Source organism: Pipra filicauda, unplaced genomic scaffold (genome assembly GCF_003945595.2).
Source record: "Pipra filicauda isolate LSUMZ 115617 unplaced genomic scaffold, ASM394559v2 scaffold181_size1560634_pilon, whole genome shotgun sequence".
In the NCBI taxonomy this organism is placed as follows: Eukaryota; Metazoa; Chordata; class Aves; order Passeriformes; family Pipridae; genus Pipra; species Pipra filicauda.
In genome coordinates, this window is record NW_024104289.1 from 460608 (window position 1) to 479822 (window position 19215).

At 38.7% G+C, this 19215-nt stretch overlaps 1 protein-coding gene across 2 annotated transcripts; it reads left to right on the plus strand.

Moving 5' to 3' along the window:
• The first annotated feature begins 237 nt into the window (after window positions 1-237).
• Window positions 238-18754, plus strand: INTS13 (integrator complex subunit 13). 2 transcript variants are annotated; one of them, XM_027711727.2, is made up of 18 exons: window positions 238-423; window positions 1827-2058; window positions 2971-3045; window positions 4807-5009; window positions 5188-5268; window positions 6987-7077; window positions 8259-8387; window positions 8555-8578; window positions 10039-10123; window positions 11368-11457; window positions 12342-12431; window positions 13191-13369; window positions 14098-14268; window positions 14590-14744; window positions 15628-15858; window positions 16885-17024; window positions 17379-17514; window positions 18053-18754. In XM_027711727.2, the coding sequence occupies exons 2-18, from the start codon at window positions 1834-1836 to the stop codon at window positions 18090-18092; spliced, it is 2145 nt and encodes a 714-aa protein (XP_027567528.1). In that variant the 5' UTR covers window positions 238-423; window positions 1827-1833; the 3' UTR covers window positions 18093-18754. The 2 variants fall into 2 exon arrangements, with proteins under 2 accessions (XP_027567528.1, XP_027567527.1); XM_027711726.2 differs by lacking the exons at window positions 238-423; window positions 8555-8578.
• Window positions 18755-19215: the final 461 nt, after the last annotated feature.

Sequence of the window (19215 nt, forward strand, 5' to 3'; positions counted from 1 at the left end):
GCGAGTGACCCCCCGCCCAGCTCGGCGCGGGCGCTGTGGCCCGTGGCGGAGGCGCGGGCAGGGTGCGCCGGGCGCTCCCGCCGGCGGAGCCGCGGTGCCGGCGGCGCCGGTGGCCGCGCGGGGCCCCCGCGGGCTCCGGGGTGGGCGGAGCGGGGGGGGCTCCGGCCGCCTCTGCCACCCCCGCGGGCGCAGGGCGCGCCGGCCGGAGCCGGGCCCCGCGGGCCCCGCCGAGCCGCCCGCGCAGGGCGAGCAGGGCTCAGCCGCATGGAGGGCGCCCGGCCGGAGGCGCCCGCGCCTGGCCCCGTCTAGGGCGGCCCGCGGGGCTCGTCCCTCCTCCTCCTCCGCCGAGCGGGGCCGCGGCCGCGCCCGGGCGCGCCGAGGAGCGGGAGCGGGGCTGCTGCACCCCAGGAGGAGCCGGCCCAGGTGAGGAACGCGCAGCGGGCGCCGAACGCTTCACCCGCCCCCCGCGCCTGGGTGCTGGGCTCGGGACACGGCACAAACCTCCTCCAACCCCTCACCAAGAGCGAGATGCGGCCCCAGTCTTGACTTATGTGGTCCTCGTTGCTTTGCTATTTTAGGGTTTTTTTTAAATGAGGTCGTATGTGGGTTTTTTGGGGTCGTGTGTTTTGTAATTCAGCAGAATTACGTGGAAAAATAGGTTATTTTGGTGGAAACTGATAGACCTCTCGGTGGTGCCCCGCGACAGCACGAGGAGCACTGGAAACACGAGAAGTTCCACCTCAGCACGAGGAGGAGCTTCTTTATGCCGAGCATGGAAGAGCTACCCAGGAAGGGCGGGGAGTCTCCCCCTCTGGGACATTCCAAACCCACCTGGACGCGTCCCTGTGTCACCTGCTCCAGGTGACCTTGCCTTGGACTGGATGGTTTCCAGAGGGCCCTCCCAACCCCAGCGATTCTGGGATTCCCTGAAACCATATGGAAACATCTGGAAGCTGCATACATTTGATGGGAAGTGTGTGGTTGAAGTTCAGTGCTCTGAGTAGCTAGTCTAAGAGTAGTCTAAGATTAGTTTTCTTATGTAGTTTGGGTCCCTGAGCAAAGATGTCCACCCTAACACAAGGGTCTGATGTTCTTCCAGAGATAATTCTCTCAGTTGTGCTGTGGGAAAGGAAGACCCAGGCTGTGGATGTGGAACAGGAAGATGCTCCACACTCCATTGCAGAGGGCTCAGGCTGCATAGTCGGGAAGAACACAAGAAGAGCTCCTTTAAGCCTTGCTGGATAAGAAACATTTACACTATGATTTTACACTTAGTGTATTTATCAGTGAGAGACTGAAGTACAGATGCAAATATGAGTTTAAAAATCAAGAGGTGTTTAGCAAAGTAAAGGTTGAAAATCAGTCTAAAGTCTGATTATGCTACTTGAAGTTCCATAAAGCTTAATCATAAGTTGGTTTTTCCATGTAACTTTTTTTAGGAAATAAGCTTTAAGTAGGAAGCAGTTTCTGCTTATTTTTTTAGGTTTCTTTTAACTAGGGAAGTGGAGAGGGCAATACTGTGAGTTCTTGTTGCCTTCTCAGCAGTATAATCTTTTTTCTGCATTTTTCCTCCTGAGAAAAAATAGTTTCTTCTGGTTATAAACCTAGTCTGCTAAATATGGATTAGTTAGAGTTCAAGCGGAATGTTTGTCTCCATGTACATAGATTTTTAAAGTGGGGATTTTTGTGTTTTTTAAAAACCCTGAACAGTTCTGTCAAAGTTATAACAGAATCATAGAATCACAGCATGGTTTGGGTTGGAAGGGACTGTGGGCAGGGACAGTTTCTACAGTTTCTCCCTGATTTTGATGTCTTGTTTCTTTTAGGAAGAAAATGAAAATATTTTCTGAGTCTCATAAAACTGTTTTCGTGGTGGATCACTGCCCCTACATGGCAGAATCATGCAGGCAACACGTTGAATTCGACATGTTAGTGAAGAACAGGACACAGGGAATTATCCCTCTGGCACCCATCTCCAAGTCCCTATGGACCTGCTCCGTGGAATCATCCATGGAGTACTGTAGAATAATGTATGATATCTTCCCTTTCAAGAAACTGGTAAGTTCTTCCAGCCTTCTTGATGGTATGAGGAATATTTTTCTTTTATATTTAAGTGTTTTAAAATCATTAAGTGTTGGTTAGATTGAAATATGAAATATAATTTATTATTTAAAATTTCTTTCTGCTGCTGTTATGCTTTACAGCACTTAAGTTGGTTTTAGTAATATATGAATCCTATAACATATTTAATTTTGGGACCTTTCATTGTCATACTGTCACTTTATAACTTAAGAGATGAAGAGGGGCTTTAGGGCAACTTAGAGATTTATTCCCTTGTTGTCCTGAGCTGTAACTTTACAAAAGCTTGTGAGGTATTGCTTCAAACTGAATTTTGTTGCTAGACACACTTAGTAGCTCTTCATAAAGTTTATGATGTCAACTTTGAAGGAATTCTTGGCTTGAGGAAGAGGTAGGATCACCCTGAAACTGCCAGTTTGGGAAAGTGGGAGTGCTTCCTGGCACACACAGCTCCCTGTTTTTCTAAATATGTTTTCCTAGGTGATGTTTTTTAAATCTTGTTGGATATTTACCTCATGATATACTGTGACAGTCCTTGGAGAATGATGTGCAGTATTGCAGTATTAGATTTTATTTTCTGACTGTTCTGCTGAAAAGATTGCATAGTTATTGAAATACTTAATAATCTGCAGTTCTGATTTGGTGTAGGGATTGGTTTTATGGCTTAAAAATATAAACAGAGTAAGAAGTTGTTACTCATATTACTAAAGGGAAAACTGAACATATCAGGATTGTGTGATTTTGGTGGTTTGTTGTGTTATTTTGAGTTTGCTTTGTCATTGCACATCTCCAGAACATCAGGAAAAGGGAGTGTAATTCATATTTGTTTGGATTTGGGGAAATAACAATATAGTATCTGTTATCTCACATGTGATTTTTTGATCCTTTCAGGTGAATTTCATTGTGAGCGATTCTGGAGCCCATGTCTTGAATTCTTGGACTCAAGAAGATCAGAACTTGCAGGAGGTATGGTTTGTAGCTGGTCTCTTGTAGGTGTAGTTTAATTGTGAAATAAATAGCAACATTTCACTATGTTTAGTATGAAATAACTGGTTAATTAAAATGTGGGTGGATCTGGTCTGAAATTGTTGCATAACAATTTCAAGTAGCTGCCTGTGAGCCTGGATTACTCTACAGACAGCTTTACAAAATTTAGAGTCTCTCACTATAGACTTACATCACTAATTTCATATTATTTATTTTAATATGTATTTCTTCTGTAATTTGGTGCTACTTATTAAATTCCTTCTTAACTTCCTTTTTTTTTTAACATTTGCATGGTAGGCAAATAAACCTGTAAGTGCATCATAATACACACAGAAAATAAACACAAACCATGAGATGCATCTGATTTTTTTTCCCCAGCCAACAAGAACATCGGTTTGGGACTTAAAAAGAAACAACACAAAAAACACCCCACAAATAGACAGACAACAAACAAAAAACCCACAACAGATGAAACAAAAAACCCCAACCAACCAAAACTCCCCAAACCAAAACAGAAACAACAAACCCCCCAAAATCTAAACAAAAAAATGAGGATATTATATTTTCAAGGCTCAGTCATCATCACGGCCAGGCTTCGTGAATGAAGATTTGGGAAGGGCTCTACCCACATTTGTTGTAAGCGCGTTGGTGGCTAAAAAGGCCAATACGAGACAGGCATGTCCGATTGCAAAAGGCACAGCAGAAAGACTCCTTAGGTGGTAAATTCTGCAAGGCACGATTCTTTTTGCGCTGTCTTTCCTCCTCAAGGGTGATCCTGCGTGTGTTCTCAAAGGCATCAGCAGCGTTATAGATGGTGTGTCTGCAGACCTCCTGATTGGAGGCCAGAGTAGACCAGTTATGGTGATCAATATGGCCAAGGCTGAGATGTTGTTTCAGGGAGTCCTTGTATCTTCTCTTTGGGGCTCCTCTCGCGGCAGCAAATTCACCATAGAGCAGGATCTTAGGGAGGGGGTGGTTGGTCCTTCATCCTGGAGACGTGCCCTGCCCATCGCAGCTGTGTTCTCAGCAACATGGCCTCAATACTTGTGATAGCTGCTTGTTCTAGAACAGATGTATTGGTCACATAATCTGACCAGTGGATGTTTAGGATTGTACGGAGGCAGCGTTGATGGAAGCGTTCTGGGAGACGCAGGTGGTGGCGGTAGATGACCCATGATTCAGGTCCGTATAAGAGAGTAGACAGCACAATGGCTCTGTAAACACTGATCTTTGTACTTTTCTTCAGGTGTTTATTTTGCCAAACTCTTTTATGTAGCTTTCCGAAAGCACTGTGTGCCTTTGCTAACCTGTTGTCTATCTCCGTCAATCTCACCATCCGAGGAGATGAGGCTGCCTAGGTAATTAAACTGCTGGACTGATTTGAGCTCTGATTGGCCAATGGTGATGTGGGGATGATGGAAGACTTCCTGAGGTGCAGATTGATAGAGAACTTCTGTCTTCTTTAAGCTGACTTCCAACCCAAAGAGCTCAGCAGTGTCTGCAAAGCAGGATGTTAAATGCTGCAGAGCTGCATCCCCATCAAGGCTCAGTAACAATTAATAAATTGAATTCCAGAGGTTGATTTAGGGCTAGATGTTTCCCAGAAGGCCGCCAACATACAATGCTGGTTAATTGTCTTGTTTGTTCGTCTCCCGACAATATTAATTAGCGCGTTAAAGTGATGACATTCCAGCTGGATGGAAAGGACATTCCGGTGCTCATTTCCATGTTTTTCACCAGCTGATGGCAGCCTTGGCAGCTGTGGGGCCCCCAAACCCCCGAGCAGACCCTGAGTGCTGCAGCATCCTGCACGGGCTGGTGGCAGCGGTGGAGGCTCTGTGCAAGATCACTGAGTACCAGCACGAGGCCCGCACCACCCTCCTGGAGAATGCAGAGCGCGTCGGGAACAGGGGCAGGATCATCTGCATCACCAACGCCAAGAGGTGTGTGGGATCGTGGCCTTCCACCCGTAGAAGGTCATCTCAGACATGAATTAGGTGCCTCCTTTGCCTTATTAGAAGTGTTGTTTATGGAGGTCTGGAAATAGAGGAATGTTCAGTGGTGCTTTGAGCCAGAAGGTTGATGATCCGGCATTAAAAGAAATTCCCTATCTTTTTCCAGTGATAGCCACGTTCGGATGCTGGAGGATTGTGTTCAGGAGACCATCCATGAGCATAACAAGCTGGCAGCCAACTCTGACCAGTGAGTATTGCTTTTTACACAGTTACTGTTATTATTATTATTATTATTGACCCGTGAGTATTGCTTTTTACGCACTTTTATTATTATTCTTGTTATTGTTACTGATATTATTTTGCTTTTTACACACTTGTTATTATTATCAATAGTGTTATCATCTTTATTATTGTAATAACCAATATAATCATCAATTTCTATTAATATTATCAATATTTGTTTATTATTGGTTTTCTTGTCTAAAAATATATATTTAATATATATTGATGTATTATAAATGGATAGTAATCTGCATCTATTATATAATATATTTTGGGGCTTAAAATATTAAAATATACTTCTATAAATATATTTAGAATACTTTTATATGTATATAGTAATATAATAAATATATAATAATGTAAATATATTGAAATATAATTTATATAAGTATGTTAAAATCTATATAAACATATTTATATATAATATATAAGTATGTTAAAATATATATAAGTAATCTATAATATAAAATATATGTTAATACTGTAATATTAATAAATACGTCAAGATACTACTAAAATAAATATTATAATATTATTTTTATTGCTTATTATTACTTACTGTTATTTTATTAAGAGAAGCTTAATTGAGTTTCTCTCACTCTGCACATGCCTGGCATATCCTCTCTGAAATGTGGATGTATTTTTTTAATAAAACTTACTCTAATGAGCTGTTTGAAAGAGTCTGTTAAATAGAAGGTGGTAAATTGTGATATTGTATAAACATTCTCTTTCCAGTGTCATCCTTTATCCTCATAGGACAGGTTTTCTTTAGCTTGTTACCTTCTCCATCTTGCCCTAAGAGGAGTCACGTAACAGTGCCTCGTTAAATCCTGTGTGTTTCTCAGCAGTAATTCCATCTAATGCATCTTTTTCTTGATAATACTGTGTTATTTTTACATTCATCTTTCTTTGACTCTAACAACTAACTTATTTAAAACTAGTTTTTAATTTCTAAATCACTGTGTTGCCTTGTAAAGTGTACAGTAGCTTGAGATCCTATTCCTGGTTGCACCTCAGGCACTTGAATAGCAGGAGCAGGAGTCTCCTGTGTTTTCCTGCTGCAGTTGCAGTTTCATGGATGTATAAAGGATTTGTCCAGGGAATCAGGTTCTGAGTCCACTATAAAGACAGAAAAATGGTCTCATTCCTGTAGGTAGAGATGTGAAACAATGTCTTGATCTTTGAGCACATAAGGATATAAGCATATATCCAATAACAACAACAACAAAACAACAACAATAATAATAGTAGTAATAGTAATAATCCTATAATTATATATACCCTATTATAATAATAATAATACATATCTATGTATTATTTGGGTAGTTGTTTTCATGGTCATGGAATCCCCTTATTAATACCCACACTTGGAGGCACAGATCCTCTGTAGTGTCCCTTTTTAGCTGGGTAAAGCCGAACAAGGTTGCACCAGTGATATGTCCAAAAAGAAACGCAGTGCTGTACCATCTGAAGAGCCACAAATGTTATGTTTTTATTTTTGTTCTGATAAAAGCTTATTTGGAAGTATTTGCCTTTGGAAATCATTAGTGTAACCTCGTTTCTACAGGATGCTTTCAGAAACAGCGTGTTATTAATATATATTTATAATTCTGTGTTATAGAAATCAAAATGGATTCAATTTCTAGGAGATAGTAGGCTAAACAAAATGTTTTTATTTTTCAGTCTAATGCAGATTCAGAAATGTGAACTGGTGTTAATCCACACATACCCAGTTGGAGAAGACAGCCTGGTTTCAGATCGTCCTAAAAAAGAGGTGAGGAGCTAAAAAAGAGAAAACTTAACCAAATATTAACCATGTCAGACTTTGTGCAAATTATTGTTAGTTGTTCAGCAGCAAAACCACGTGTGGTGGTTGTTGGAAACCATGTACATACAAAATATTTAGCAATGTATTCATCAATTGCTCTGCATTTTACTGTGCTGTCTGTAAGAATGAAAAAAGGCACAAGAAAATAGTCTTCTCAACACAAAAAGCATCTAGTCCTGCATATTATTTAATAAATAAAAAGGATTGTAACAACTGCCTTCCTGACATTCTTTTCTGCAAAACTCTGCTGTAGTTGTGCTAAAAAAAAAAGTGAACAGAAGAGAATAAATTGAATTCTAATTCCCTTTGTAAGGCAGTTCACTGGGTTTGGGTTTTGGGATTTTTTTTTTTTTTTGGTTGATTGGGATTTTTGTGGGGTTTTTTTGATTATTGTTACTGGGTTTGGGGATTTTTTGGGGGGTTTGATTGGGGGTTTTGGTGTTTTTTTGTTATTATTTTTTGTTTTGGTTTGATTTTGGGTTTCTTATTGTTTTTTTGTTTTGACTTGATTTTTTGGGGGTTTTTTGTTGTTCTAGTTTTGGGGCTTTTGTTTGGGTTTTTTTGTTTTGATTTTGTTTGGTGGTTTTTTGTTTTGGTTTTGTTTGGTTTGTTGCTGGGTTTTGTTGTTTGGAGTTTTTTTGTGTGGTGGTTTTTTTTGTGTTTGGTTGGGGGGTTTTTTTGTAGTTGTTTTTTTTTTAAGCCCCAAACCAATGTTCTTTTTGGCTGAAGAAAAATCAGATACATCTCAAGGCTTCTGTTTATTTTCCACGTGTATATATGATGCACTGACAGTCCTTATAAAATTACTTTGCTCCTGTTACTCAGTAGTTAAAAAAAAAGAAAAACTCTTCCTATTAACAATTAATAACGCAGATTTTTTTAACACTCTTGAATTTTTTTTCTACCATTTGTAGTAATTGCAATTGTAGCAAGTGGCATAACCTTCAGATTCTGAATTAGATATAATTTGTGCTTCTTCCTTGTTGTTTCCCTTGCTGTGGGTTTTTTGGATGGTAGTTTTCCCCCCTTAAACTTAGCAGCGTAAATACTTACTTTATGAATTTTGAATTAACTGTTCCATGATATTAGAGCCTAATCCATGAATTCCATGTGTCCCTTTGTTTCAGCTCTCACCTGTCCTGACCAGTGAAGTGCACAGTGTCCGTGCAGGGAGGCATTTGGCCACAAAATTGAATCTTTTAGTGCAACAACACTTTGATTTGGCTTCAACCACCATCACAAACATCCCCATGAAGGTAATATTGTGTCTACAGCTTTGTGTGAACTTGCTGCATCACTTCTAAATTTGTTTGAAAACTTTTTGATGTTTATTTTAATTGATTTTTTACATTGTTTTTCTCTCCATATCATATTTTCTTTTTTTTTTTTTTTTTTTTTTTTAAATTTTATTTTATTTTATTAGCCCACATTCAATGTCTGTGACCAGGTTAGTAAAAATCAAGAAGGGGGAAATAAAAAAAAAGTAAAGAAGGATCACAGAACAAAGAAGTTGTATTGCTGAATCTCAATTTTTGATGTAGCAATACAAGTGTTATTTCAGTTCTGTTTGTATTACTTTATATAAATATATAATCTTACTTATCTCAGATTAATTTGTCTGTGATTCTTTTCTCTTTTTCTAGTTGTGTTTAGATATTCTTGACCCTTGTGCATTATAGTGGCATAGTGAGTCTCTTTTTCCTCTGTTTCATTACCATGCCCACCCAACATAAAGGTGTTTGTAACTGAGAGCTGGGTTTTGACTAAGGGTTTCCCAGTAGGTTTTCTCGTTTGAAGATCCATGAACAAGAAACTGGGACAGGATATCGCTGGTTAAGAAACGTATTCAATTAAATCTTGTGGTAGAAGTTGTTTATGTCCCTGTTTTAATATATTTTGCAACTGAGAATGTCAAGGATTAAGTTTACAGTAATTTTCTGATCAGGCAGCAAGAGAAATTTGAAACGGAAGTGTCAGTATTCAAACAAACAAAAAGGGCAGGGGCAGGTTACTTCCATGATTTAAAAAATCCATTACCTTCTGATACAGTCAATCAGCAATTGCATCTTTGAAAACTAGCAGTATTGTATGGATTTTACAAGTTAAAACATGATATTAAAATTACTTTCACAGCTTTAATGAAACTTTGAGCATGGGTCGTGGCATCAATGTGACTTAAGTTTGCAAATACCTTGTCTGAAACTTTCTGACCTGTGTGCTGCTGTTATGCCTCTCCCTTCTACCTTTGTCCTTATAGTGATAGACTGTGTTGGGTTTTCTGTGGTTTTTTCTCTCTTTTTTTTAATTTTTGTTTTTAAACTTGGAATAAATTACCAAACTTACTGTTCTGTTTTTACTAGTCCTCTGTGGCTGTCTAAAGATGCAGTGTCCTCTTTGCAGAACGACATTGTGAAATTATCAAAGTGTAAGGAGGTGCACTCTTAGATCTTCTAAGTGGAAGGAAATGATAGTAAGTTCAAAGTGTGGTTTTTGGGTTGGATTCTTAAGATGTTTAATTATGAAAAGTAATTGTCACTGCCCTGCAGCGACCATTTGTTGCTCAGTTGTAACTGCTGGTGGTATCCAACATATTGTAGTTTTCCTTCCCTGATTTAAATAAAGCCTAATTTTTATCTCTTTTACACTATGCAACTTGTCATGAAACCTGTAAAAAGAGGAAGAGGGTTCCAAAAAAAAAAAAAAAGAGAAAAAGCAGGTGGCTGCACCTTTAAACAGCTCAGAGAGCAGTTTCCTCAGCGTTGCAATCCCATTGTTGTCTGAGGCACGTTGGAGACTTTTTTTGTTTCTTTCTGGAATGAAAGGTAAATGTAGAATGATTCATTTCTGAAAATGGTGGCCTTTAGCCAAAGTAATTATATTCCTTCTTTCTGCCTTTCTGTTTTAAAGGAAGAACAACATGCTAATACATCAGCCAACTATGATGTGGAACTGCTTCATCACAAGGAGGCACATGTTGACTTCTTAAAGAGTGGTGAGTAGAAATAGGCCTCCAAAGGTGGCTTTGGATCAGCTAGCTGGAATTGTTCACAAAGAAAGGTTGTGAGCTTCAAATTCATGGAAATTTCAAGCTAGAGGAGCAGATTCTTCAGTTCCTTGCAACCCAAAAAACTTCCCTTGTAATGATGGCATTGGAGTTTTACTCATTATTAGCGTGTTTTAATACAGTAATAAGGATATGGCAGTGAAAAAACAGGTCACTTTCACATATGTTCAGGATATTTCTGTGAGATTTAAAATACCTCCTATTTTCTTTCTGAATTTGGAATTATTACCCAGTGTTCCTCTGCAGTGAGTTTTTAATAACTCGAGGTTAGAAAAACACGACACTAAGCCTTATGCAAAATTATTTTGTAGAGGAAACAGTACTTGATGTAAAATTTTGTTAATAAATCAGATTAGAACTTCTGTATTAGTGGAATTAAAAGTCCTATGGTCCATAAATAGCCATTTTGGGAGAGCTAGTGCCTTATTTCCTCGTGAGGGGATTACCATTACTTTGAGGAAAAGGAAGGAACTCCTCTGTCATCTGTCCCCCATATTTTAGTAGAGTGTGGGATTAAAGACTGGTGGAAAAGAATATAGTGTCACAGTAATGAATTGGGACTCACCTGAATTTGTATTAAGATGTCGAAAGCTTAAAGTTTTATTGGAAGGGCTCAGAAGTAGTTTTATAATAACTTTTGCAGATTAATAAGCACATCAAACTAATCTTTCATGTGTAAATGTCTGATATGAAACAAAACTTACTTGTAAGATTAGACTCTACCCTGCCCACTTTGTTGCTGGCCCAACCCAGCGGTGTTGCCTGGTGATATCTGTGTTTTTCCTTCCAAATATTGTGGATTTGGGCATCTTCAGGGACTGTGTAATTCTGAAACTTCATGCAGAACTCAGTTAATTCTTTCCTGAAACTTCATGCAGAACTCAGTTAATTCTTTCCTGAGACAATATGAGCCAAAGATCATGAAGACTCTTAAAACTCACTAGAAGAAATGTAGTTTAATGTAAAAGAGTATTGATAATATCTGGTTTAAGGCCCTCAGCTTTTGCAGGACCAGTTACCAGTGAGACCTTGTATGAAGGGATTTTAATAATAAAACGTCTGGTCAGTATATGCTCATGTTATATGTATTTTATACCTTAAAAGTTCAGAGTTGTTTTGCTGTAGTAAAGAAAATGTGGTTGATCACCCCCTTTTTCTGCCTTTCTCTGCAGGTGATAATCATGTGGGTGGCAATAGCAGAGAAGGCACTTTTAAGGAAACTGTTACATTGAAATGGTGCACCCCTCGGACAAACAGTGTGGGTAGGTAGCGTGGAAACCTTCCAGAACTGGTTTTGAGCTGGTGTTGAGCACTGTCCCCTCCGTGCACTGCTGAGAACCTGCACAAGGAGGGTATTTGCTCCTTGCTTTTACCTCTGGCTCTATAAGCTCTGAGCACACCCTGCTTTACTAATGGTCGTACTCGTTTGGGTATGAGGTGAGAGAGGTGCAATGTTTTTGTTGCTTTGATTTTTAATTTGCTCTGAAGTATCATGAAATTGTTCCTTGACTAAAATTATTTGCCCCTCCCACAGGGCCTCATCAGTTCCACAGTGGTTTTTTATCATAGTGGCTTTGAGATGTTGAATTCTTTTCAGTTTTAATTATTGTTTTGGGGGTGTGGGATCAGAGTACTGTCTTTACTATAAAAGGTTTATAAGGAAATTAAATGTATCCAATGCTACTATCAGTAGACTAGTCCCTCTGTATTACTTTCTGAGTAAGGGAGAGATCTCTACCCAAGTCTGAGTACAGGAGGGAAAGGGAATTCCTGAGGTAACACAGGAATCCCCTGGAGACTATTAGCAATAAATGTTGACTCACTGAACCAGCAAGTCAAAAATACAGATAAGAGAAATACAGACTATACATTGAAATATTTCAAGAGATAAAGAGCTGGGGTTCCTGTTGAAAGCAGGGCTTGGGAATGTCTTGGGGTCTCAGAGCTGAGGGGGCTTGGGAATCCTCCCAGTGAACCGTTGCAAGGAGATAGTGAATGTAGTAGACTTTGAGACTGAGAGGCATCCAGACCTTTTAGTTCTGCTGGTTGTGAACTAACTTCCTCCTCTTCCTTCCTTTTATTTTGTGGATTGTTTTTCCTGTCTGTGGAATTGCACTCAACCTCTCTGCTCATTTCTGTTTTTCAGAGCTGCACTATTGCACTGGAGCATACAGAATTTCACCAGTAGATGTAAATAGCAGACCTTCTTCATGCCTTACAAACTTCCTCCTCAATGGTAAATTTGTGTGCTTGGCTAATTATTTAATGTTTTAATTTTCAATACTGCAGTTAGAGTACTTAGCACATTTTGGGTTGTGTATCACTAAATCTCTACATACTGTAAAAATCCCAAGTTTATTGTAACATGTCCTATAAATAAGAGAAGAAAGTTGTTAAATGTCCTCAAAGGTGAATGGAATTGTTTTGAAACTTCAAGATGGGAGAAAAGATGTAAAGAAGGAACAAGTATTAAAATCAATGTTTGTATGTTTGCAAGCAAAATTGCATTACAAACATCCTTTCAATGGAATATTTTCTTCAGTCAAGTCATTTGAATGTCTAAATGTGCAGTGGTTTCATTAAAAAGTATTTTCATGCATTTTTCTCTAAAGATTCTATACTGAAAAAGTACTTTTGATTAATAAAAATTGTTAGAACCAAAATTAATAGCATATTTCAGATATTTTTGTTATTTTTACTCCCTCATAACAAGCAACTTATTTGAAGAATGCACCCTTTTATGCATAGTTTGTTTTACTGGAAACAAGGCAAAGGAAGTTTTATTCCTCTGTCTCCAAGAAACTACATCCATTTCAAGCACTAAGAACAGGTATCAACTGATGCCTTTACACTCAAGTGGTTATTTTATTACTTCTTGGAAGTTGGTTTTAATGAGGATGTTTCTGCAGTAGAGCCGTTTCATATTTATTTATGTAGTTTTAATTTAAAAATTGCAGCAGGCAGTAACTAATAAAACTGATCCCATTCCCAACAGGTCGTTCAGTTTTGTTGGAACAGCCACGCAAGTCTGGCTCCAAAGTCATAAGTCACATGCTCAGCAGCCATGGAGGGGAAATATTTTTGCATGTTTTAAGCAGCTCCAGGTCAATTCTAGAAGATCCCCCATCAATTAGTGAAGGGTGTGGTGGAAGAGTCACTGACTACAGGATTACAGTAAGATCCTTTAGGTTTTTTTTCTTCTGAACTGTTGCTCCTCTTCTACATCACAGTAGATGTGTGAAGGAACTGTTGGTGCATTTTCTGGAGAGCTGGAGTGGATTGCATGGCCAAACTTTCTTTGTACTAGTATTTAATACAAAATAGTACATCTGCTTGTTCTGCTTCATAAAATGCTTGCTGTGTCAAAGAAGTACTCGCCTCCTTATGCACTATGAGTGTTTAAATTTGTTCTGGGTCTAGAGTAACATTTTTCTTGGTAAATTTTTTCTGTGGGTGGGATACACATAGGACTATCTCCCAGTTATTGTCAGAAGGATAGATTGCACAGGAATGGTTTGTACAATAAATAGAAAAGATGAAGTTGTCAGCTTTGAACCCTGGTATGGAGCAGACAATCAGCTGGCATTAATTTTGCATTTCCTTTATTTTTTTCAACATATCCTTTGTATCTCTTGTAAACCAACAGAATGGTCTCTGGAAAAATATGGTATAACTCTTACCATACATGAAATACCTTGCAGATCCAGAAGGCTTCCTCCTGGATTTTTAACCCACATTTCTATACCACTATTTTTATGTTCACCACATGAAAGCTGGAAAAGGGCTCAGGTTGGCAGGGCCAGGGAGAGCAGAGGGGGTGGTGCAGGTTAGTGATAAGCCCATTCAGTGAAAGTTCCTGTGTTAGAGAAATGCCTAATTGTATCTTGTTTGGTTATCATTAGGATTTTGGTGAATTTATGAGGGAAAACCGATTAACTCCTTTTCTAGAGCCCAGATATAAGATCGATGGAAGTCTTGAAATTCCATTGGAACGTGCAAAAGATCAGTTAGAGAAACACACTCGTTACTGGCCTATGATTATTTCTCAGACCACTATCTTCAACATGCAAGCTGTAAGTAATCTTTTGTTCTCTTCTAGATTAAGTTTCACCTTGCCACTTGATGAATTATTAACTCTGTTGTTATGATAAATCACCACAAAATCAGTTTATTTTCACTGCTGTACTCTGTATTTAATGCAGTAGATTATTGGGATGCCATCTAAATGGGGTGGAATTTTTGAGCTGGGTAAAGAAAACACACATCTGTTTATACCTGCTCAGAGTTATTGCTAAATTTAGGATAAGAGGGTGGGATTTTGTTGTGTGTTCCGTGGTTCCATTGCCTTTCATTTACACACAGATTGTCTCATTGGCTTCTCTTTTGTCTTGCAGGTGGTGCCATTGGCCAGTGTGATTGTAAAGGAGGCAATGACTGATGAGGATGTTCTGAACTGTCAAAAAACAATTTACAATTTGGTCGACATGGAGAGGAAAAATGATCCACTGCCCATTTCAACTGTTGGTACCAGAGGAAAGGGGCCAAAAAGGTGACATGCCTCTCTCTCTTTGTTCATACTGGACTTCTGTCAGAAATACTTTAATGTTTTCATACCAAATTTTTAAAATATAGCCAGAAATAATATATAGTAAACTTAAATGTTGTATGTGCTGTGAATCCTTTGCCTGTCTCATTGAAGGGCTGTCACAGTACTGTATGTTAGGGAAAAGAACTCCATCAATTTATTACCCAAGAATTTTAAGTGTGCTAAAAAATATGAATGCAGAGATAGTCATTGTGATTGATACAAGTTGGACAGTCAAAGTGGAATCACTTCCAATTAATAAAAAGGAAAACTTAAGCATGTTATAAATGAATGATGCTTTCAAATTGGGATATATTAGAATAGTCAAATCCTTTTGAAACAGTTACTTAAAATATGGGATGCTTCTTTAAAACAAGTATAGAATATCCTGATATCTCAGTCATTGTAATGTGTGTGTTGTGTTTCCAAGAACTGGCTGAAAAGACATTAAGATACAGATTTGCCCACAGGACTGGAAGTTATTTACAGTAGCGTGGTGCAATTCCTTCTTATTTCTTAATCCACAGAATTTAGTAATAATTAATTTGCATGTCAGTACATGACATTACATAGTTAGCAAGTGCCTTTTGGCAGTGAGAGCTTGTGAAAAATGTGATGTGTCAGTGGACATAAGTCATTTCAATTTAAACTTGGTTCTGGGTGTTAATTGGGAAATGTGGAATGCAGTGTACAGGTGGACAGACCTCCAGTACAGGAGGACAGGGAATCTATTTGGAGTTACTTTTGATTTTGGAGGTTCTTTCTTTGTTTCTTAAGGTCTACTTTTTATTTAGTGGTTTAGTGATTCACGAAATCCTGACTGTTTCTTTTTCTTGGCCTTTCTCAGGGATGAGCAATACCGGATCATGTGGAATGAGCTGGAGACCCTGGTTCGAGCACACATAAACAACTCTGACAAGCACCAGCGGGTCCTGGAGTGCCTGATGGCCTGCAGGAGCAAACCCCCTGAGGAAGAGGAGCGCAAGAAACGGGGCAGGAAGAGGGAAGACAAGGAGGACAAGTCAGAGAAGTTGGGCAAAGACTATGAGTCAGATAAACCATGGCAAGAATCAGAGAGGTGCGTTTTCCAAAGTGAAATAAAATTGGAACATAATAATTCTTGTTTTGGATCAGTAAATATTAGCAGGCTTGGGAAATGGGCATCTTATTACAGCGCCTGCTTAGTGGACTTCTCGAATTCCCATTTTTACAAGCAGTGTGGTTCTTGGGCCAGTTGTTGCCCACTTTGCAGGGACTTTTAGCTTGAGAGGTCGCTGCTCTTGGGTTTTATTGTAACCATATCACCTATTAGACGTTAAACTGCTTTATAGAAATACAGAGCATGGCTTAAAACTCAGACAGTTATCTTCTTTTAAGCTCTAGATAGTTTAGTGTTTAGGTAGATCAACAATTTGGATTGATTTGGCTCTTCAGTTGAACGTCAGGATTAATGTCCATGTACCTACTATCTCTAATTCATGTTGCTGTTTGAGCTTGTCTGAGTGTTAGGGATCTATCAGTCTGTTCTGGTTTTCTTCTTTCAAACTATTCTAAAGAGATCAAAAAGCTTAATTTGCATGTGTTTTGTGCATGCTGTGATCATTTCAGATAGGAGGACCTTTTCACCTTTATTGTCACTATGGCTGTGACCCTTCGTGCCTTTCTGTGCTTGATCAAATCCATTCCTACAACTGCTTTTAGTTTCAAATGTGGAACAAAAATGGGGACTAGGATAAAAGGGGTTTGCTATAGAATGGGTCTGAATTCACCTGGAAAAGGTAACAGGAAATTGTGTGGTGGTTTTGTATGTTCATTGTTACTTGGTCTTTCCTTCAGAATTCAGACTGATCAACTGTCTCAACAACTACAGTATAAATACTGCTGACTAACTGAAGTGAAATTTTATTTTAAGATCCTTCCCTTTACAAAAGGCTTTATCCAGAAGATTATTTGGCTAGTCTTCCCTATTGTTTTTCACCCATTCCAAGGGGTCAAAGGAAATTTTGTTATGGTATGGGTTCTGAACTATTTTGTGAAGTACAGAATGGTATTAAGAATTATGTTCTGCTATTTTTCTTCACTCTTCTCCTTCCCTCTCCAAAAGGTTAAAAGGTCTTCTGGATCGGGAGAAAGAAGAACTGGCAGAAGCTGAGATTATCAAAGATTCCCCTGATTCTCCTGAGCCCCCCAACAAAAAGCCTCTTATTACAATGGATGAAATGCCCACAGTTGAAAAGGCAAAAGGTAAACCAGAAGAACTGCAGCATTTATTATTATTTCTTTTAAAGATAGATGTTATTGCATCACTCTGTATTTTCTAAAGGAGTGAGGTGAATCGTTTCTGAGTTGAAGCTGAGTCAGTGAAGATAATTTTTGATGTTGAGATTCTGCATTTAAAGAAGAGTCCTCCTCATGTGGAACAGCTCCTCAGTTGTTATCACTTTGCATATTTTGTGTTTATTCAGCCTCTTTTATAAGGCTGTGTAATATTAGTGGTTTTGACATGTACTGCCATAGTCTGTAATTCTTTTAAGCCATTATAATGGTTTAAGAATTCAGAAATTAAATCACTTAGACTCTTTTTACTTGGAATTTTAGGGCCAATGTCCTTGCTGTCCTTATGGAGCAACAGAATTAACACTGCCAACTCTAGGAAACACCAGGAATTTATTGGTCGTTTGAACTCTGTCAACAACAAAGCTGAGCTGTATCAACATCTGAAAGAGGAAAACGGGTTTGTATGAGTAAATAAAGCACTATAGCTGGTGTCAGTGTAGAGAAACACTTCAGTTTACAGCATTAGAGACTGTTCTTCTGAGGATTAAAATGTATAAATACATTTCTTTGCCTTTAGTGTTGATGGAGAGCTACAAAACAACCTCCTCTTTAGTCACTAAGGTGATGGTAGTCAAGGGTCAGTGTGAGAGGGGTGAAAAGGGGTGAAGTCCTTGAAACAAACTGCCAAGGGTCAAGTTTTCCAAATGGATTCCCTAGTCACATGAATATTCTCCAGACATAGGAATATTTTGTCTTTTGGTGAGGTTGATGGTGGATAGCTTTTCACAATTGTTGCTGGAATGTTCCTGTGCAGAAACCTCTCTGATGGCTGCTCAGAGAAGTAGGAGGAGGAGATAAGATAGTTGGGGCAGGGGAAGACAGGATGGTCAGTGATGGAAAAACTAGTTATGAAAGTCTTTAAGTCTGATAGGTTTTTTCTGAAGCTGTTTATCACATTTCCAATAACAAGCCTCACCACTTGTTTTGCATTTCAGAATGGAAACGACAGAAAATGGAAAAGCGGGCCGGCAGTGATGGCTCATTCTGTTCCTTTGGACAAAACTTGGCCAAATCCTAGAAATATTTAATGCTGGAATTGCTCTTGGTACTGTTTCAATACAATTGTATAGCTCTGGTTGGATTGGTTTTTACATTTTTTCTATTCCTATTTTTGCTATGAAATACGAAATCTGCATATCACGTGAAACGAGCTGTGTGCAAACAGGAGCTGTCCTGAAGCATTCCCAGTTGTGCTTTGGGATGAAGAAAACCCCTGCTCCCATGGACTAAATCAAGTAATCCAAAATGTTAGTCAGCTTAAAATCCTTTCCCAGAAGTACTCGTTAATATTTCCAAATCAGTGATGGTTTAAAAAAAATATTCGAGTAATTTGTAATAAGCTGATAACATTGTTAATTTTGGTTCATGAAAACTTTTATTTATATGAAACTTCCTCAGGAGTCCAGAATTATGGAAAAGACCTCACACTGAGTTACTGAGCTGAGAAAATGCCAGTCTTGGTTTGCAATTAAGGGGTGGGAGGGTGAGGGGTTTTACAGATAAAAACTTGGTTTTAAAAACTGTTGACTTTTAAAAATTGAATGGAAATGGTCTTTAGAAAGCAAGGCCTTTCAGGTTGTTGTGTTGGAGTTAAGGCTTTGTAAGCAGAAGTAAAATAAATTTTTTGCTAATAATTATTTTTCTGATGGAGTGTGCTCTCTAAGACACTGGTGATTGTAGGTCTGAGCTCTTTGAAGAGACTTAGTCTAAATATTAATGGCTGTGCAATAACAAAGTAGGTGATCTATCTTCAGTTTCTTTGAGTAGAACCTCTTTTTCTCTTACTGAAGAGTAAAATTCTCAACTAGAAAAACTTCCTGTGATCTAATCCTTTCTGAGCTCTCCAAATGCCTCAGCCTTCCTCTCATCTGCATCTGGCTCCTGTAAGCAACTGAAGCTCTCACAGATTCGCTGTATCACAGTTTAAGTTGATTTAAGGCCCATCTTTGTGAGTTTCTCTGAAACTAAATCAATATATTTGTATTTTTTTGCCTGAAACTTTAATGATGCATAGACCTGAACACAAATATCATGCAACTGTTCTTTGCTTATATCAGTAGCTGAGTCCTTTGTTCAGCTGTTCTTGACTAATTTCAAG

Excerpts from the sequence above, each read along its gene's own strand:
- INTS13 (XM_027711727.2), top strand. The coding sequence starts at position 1,834 with ATGAAAATATTTTCTGAGTCTCATAAAACTGTTTTCGTGGTGGATCAC. Across the intron at positions 8,388-8,554 it reads TCACAAACATCCCCATGAAG|CCCACATTCAATGTCTGTGA; the intron begins GTAATATTGTGT and ends TTATTTTATTAG. Across the intron at positions 11,458-12,341 it reads CCCTCGGACAAACAGTGTGG|AGCTGCACTATTGCACTGGA; the intron begins GTAGGTAGCGTG and ends TCTGTTTTTCAG.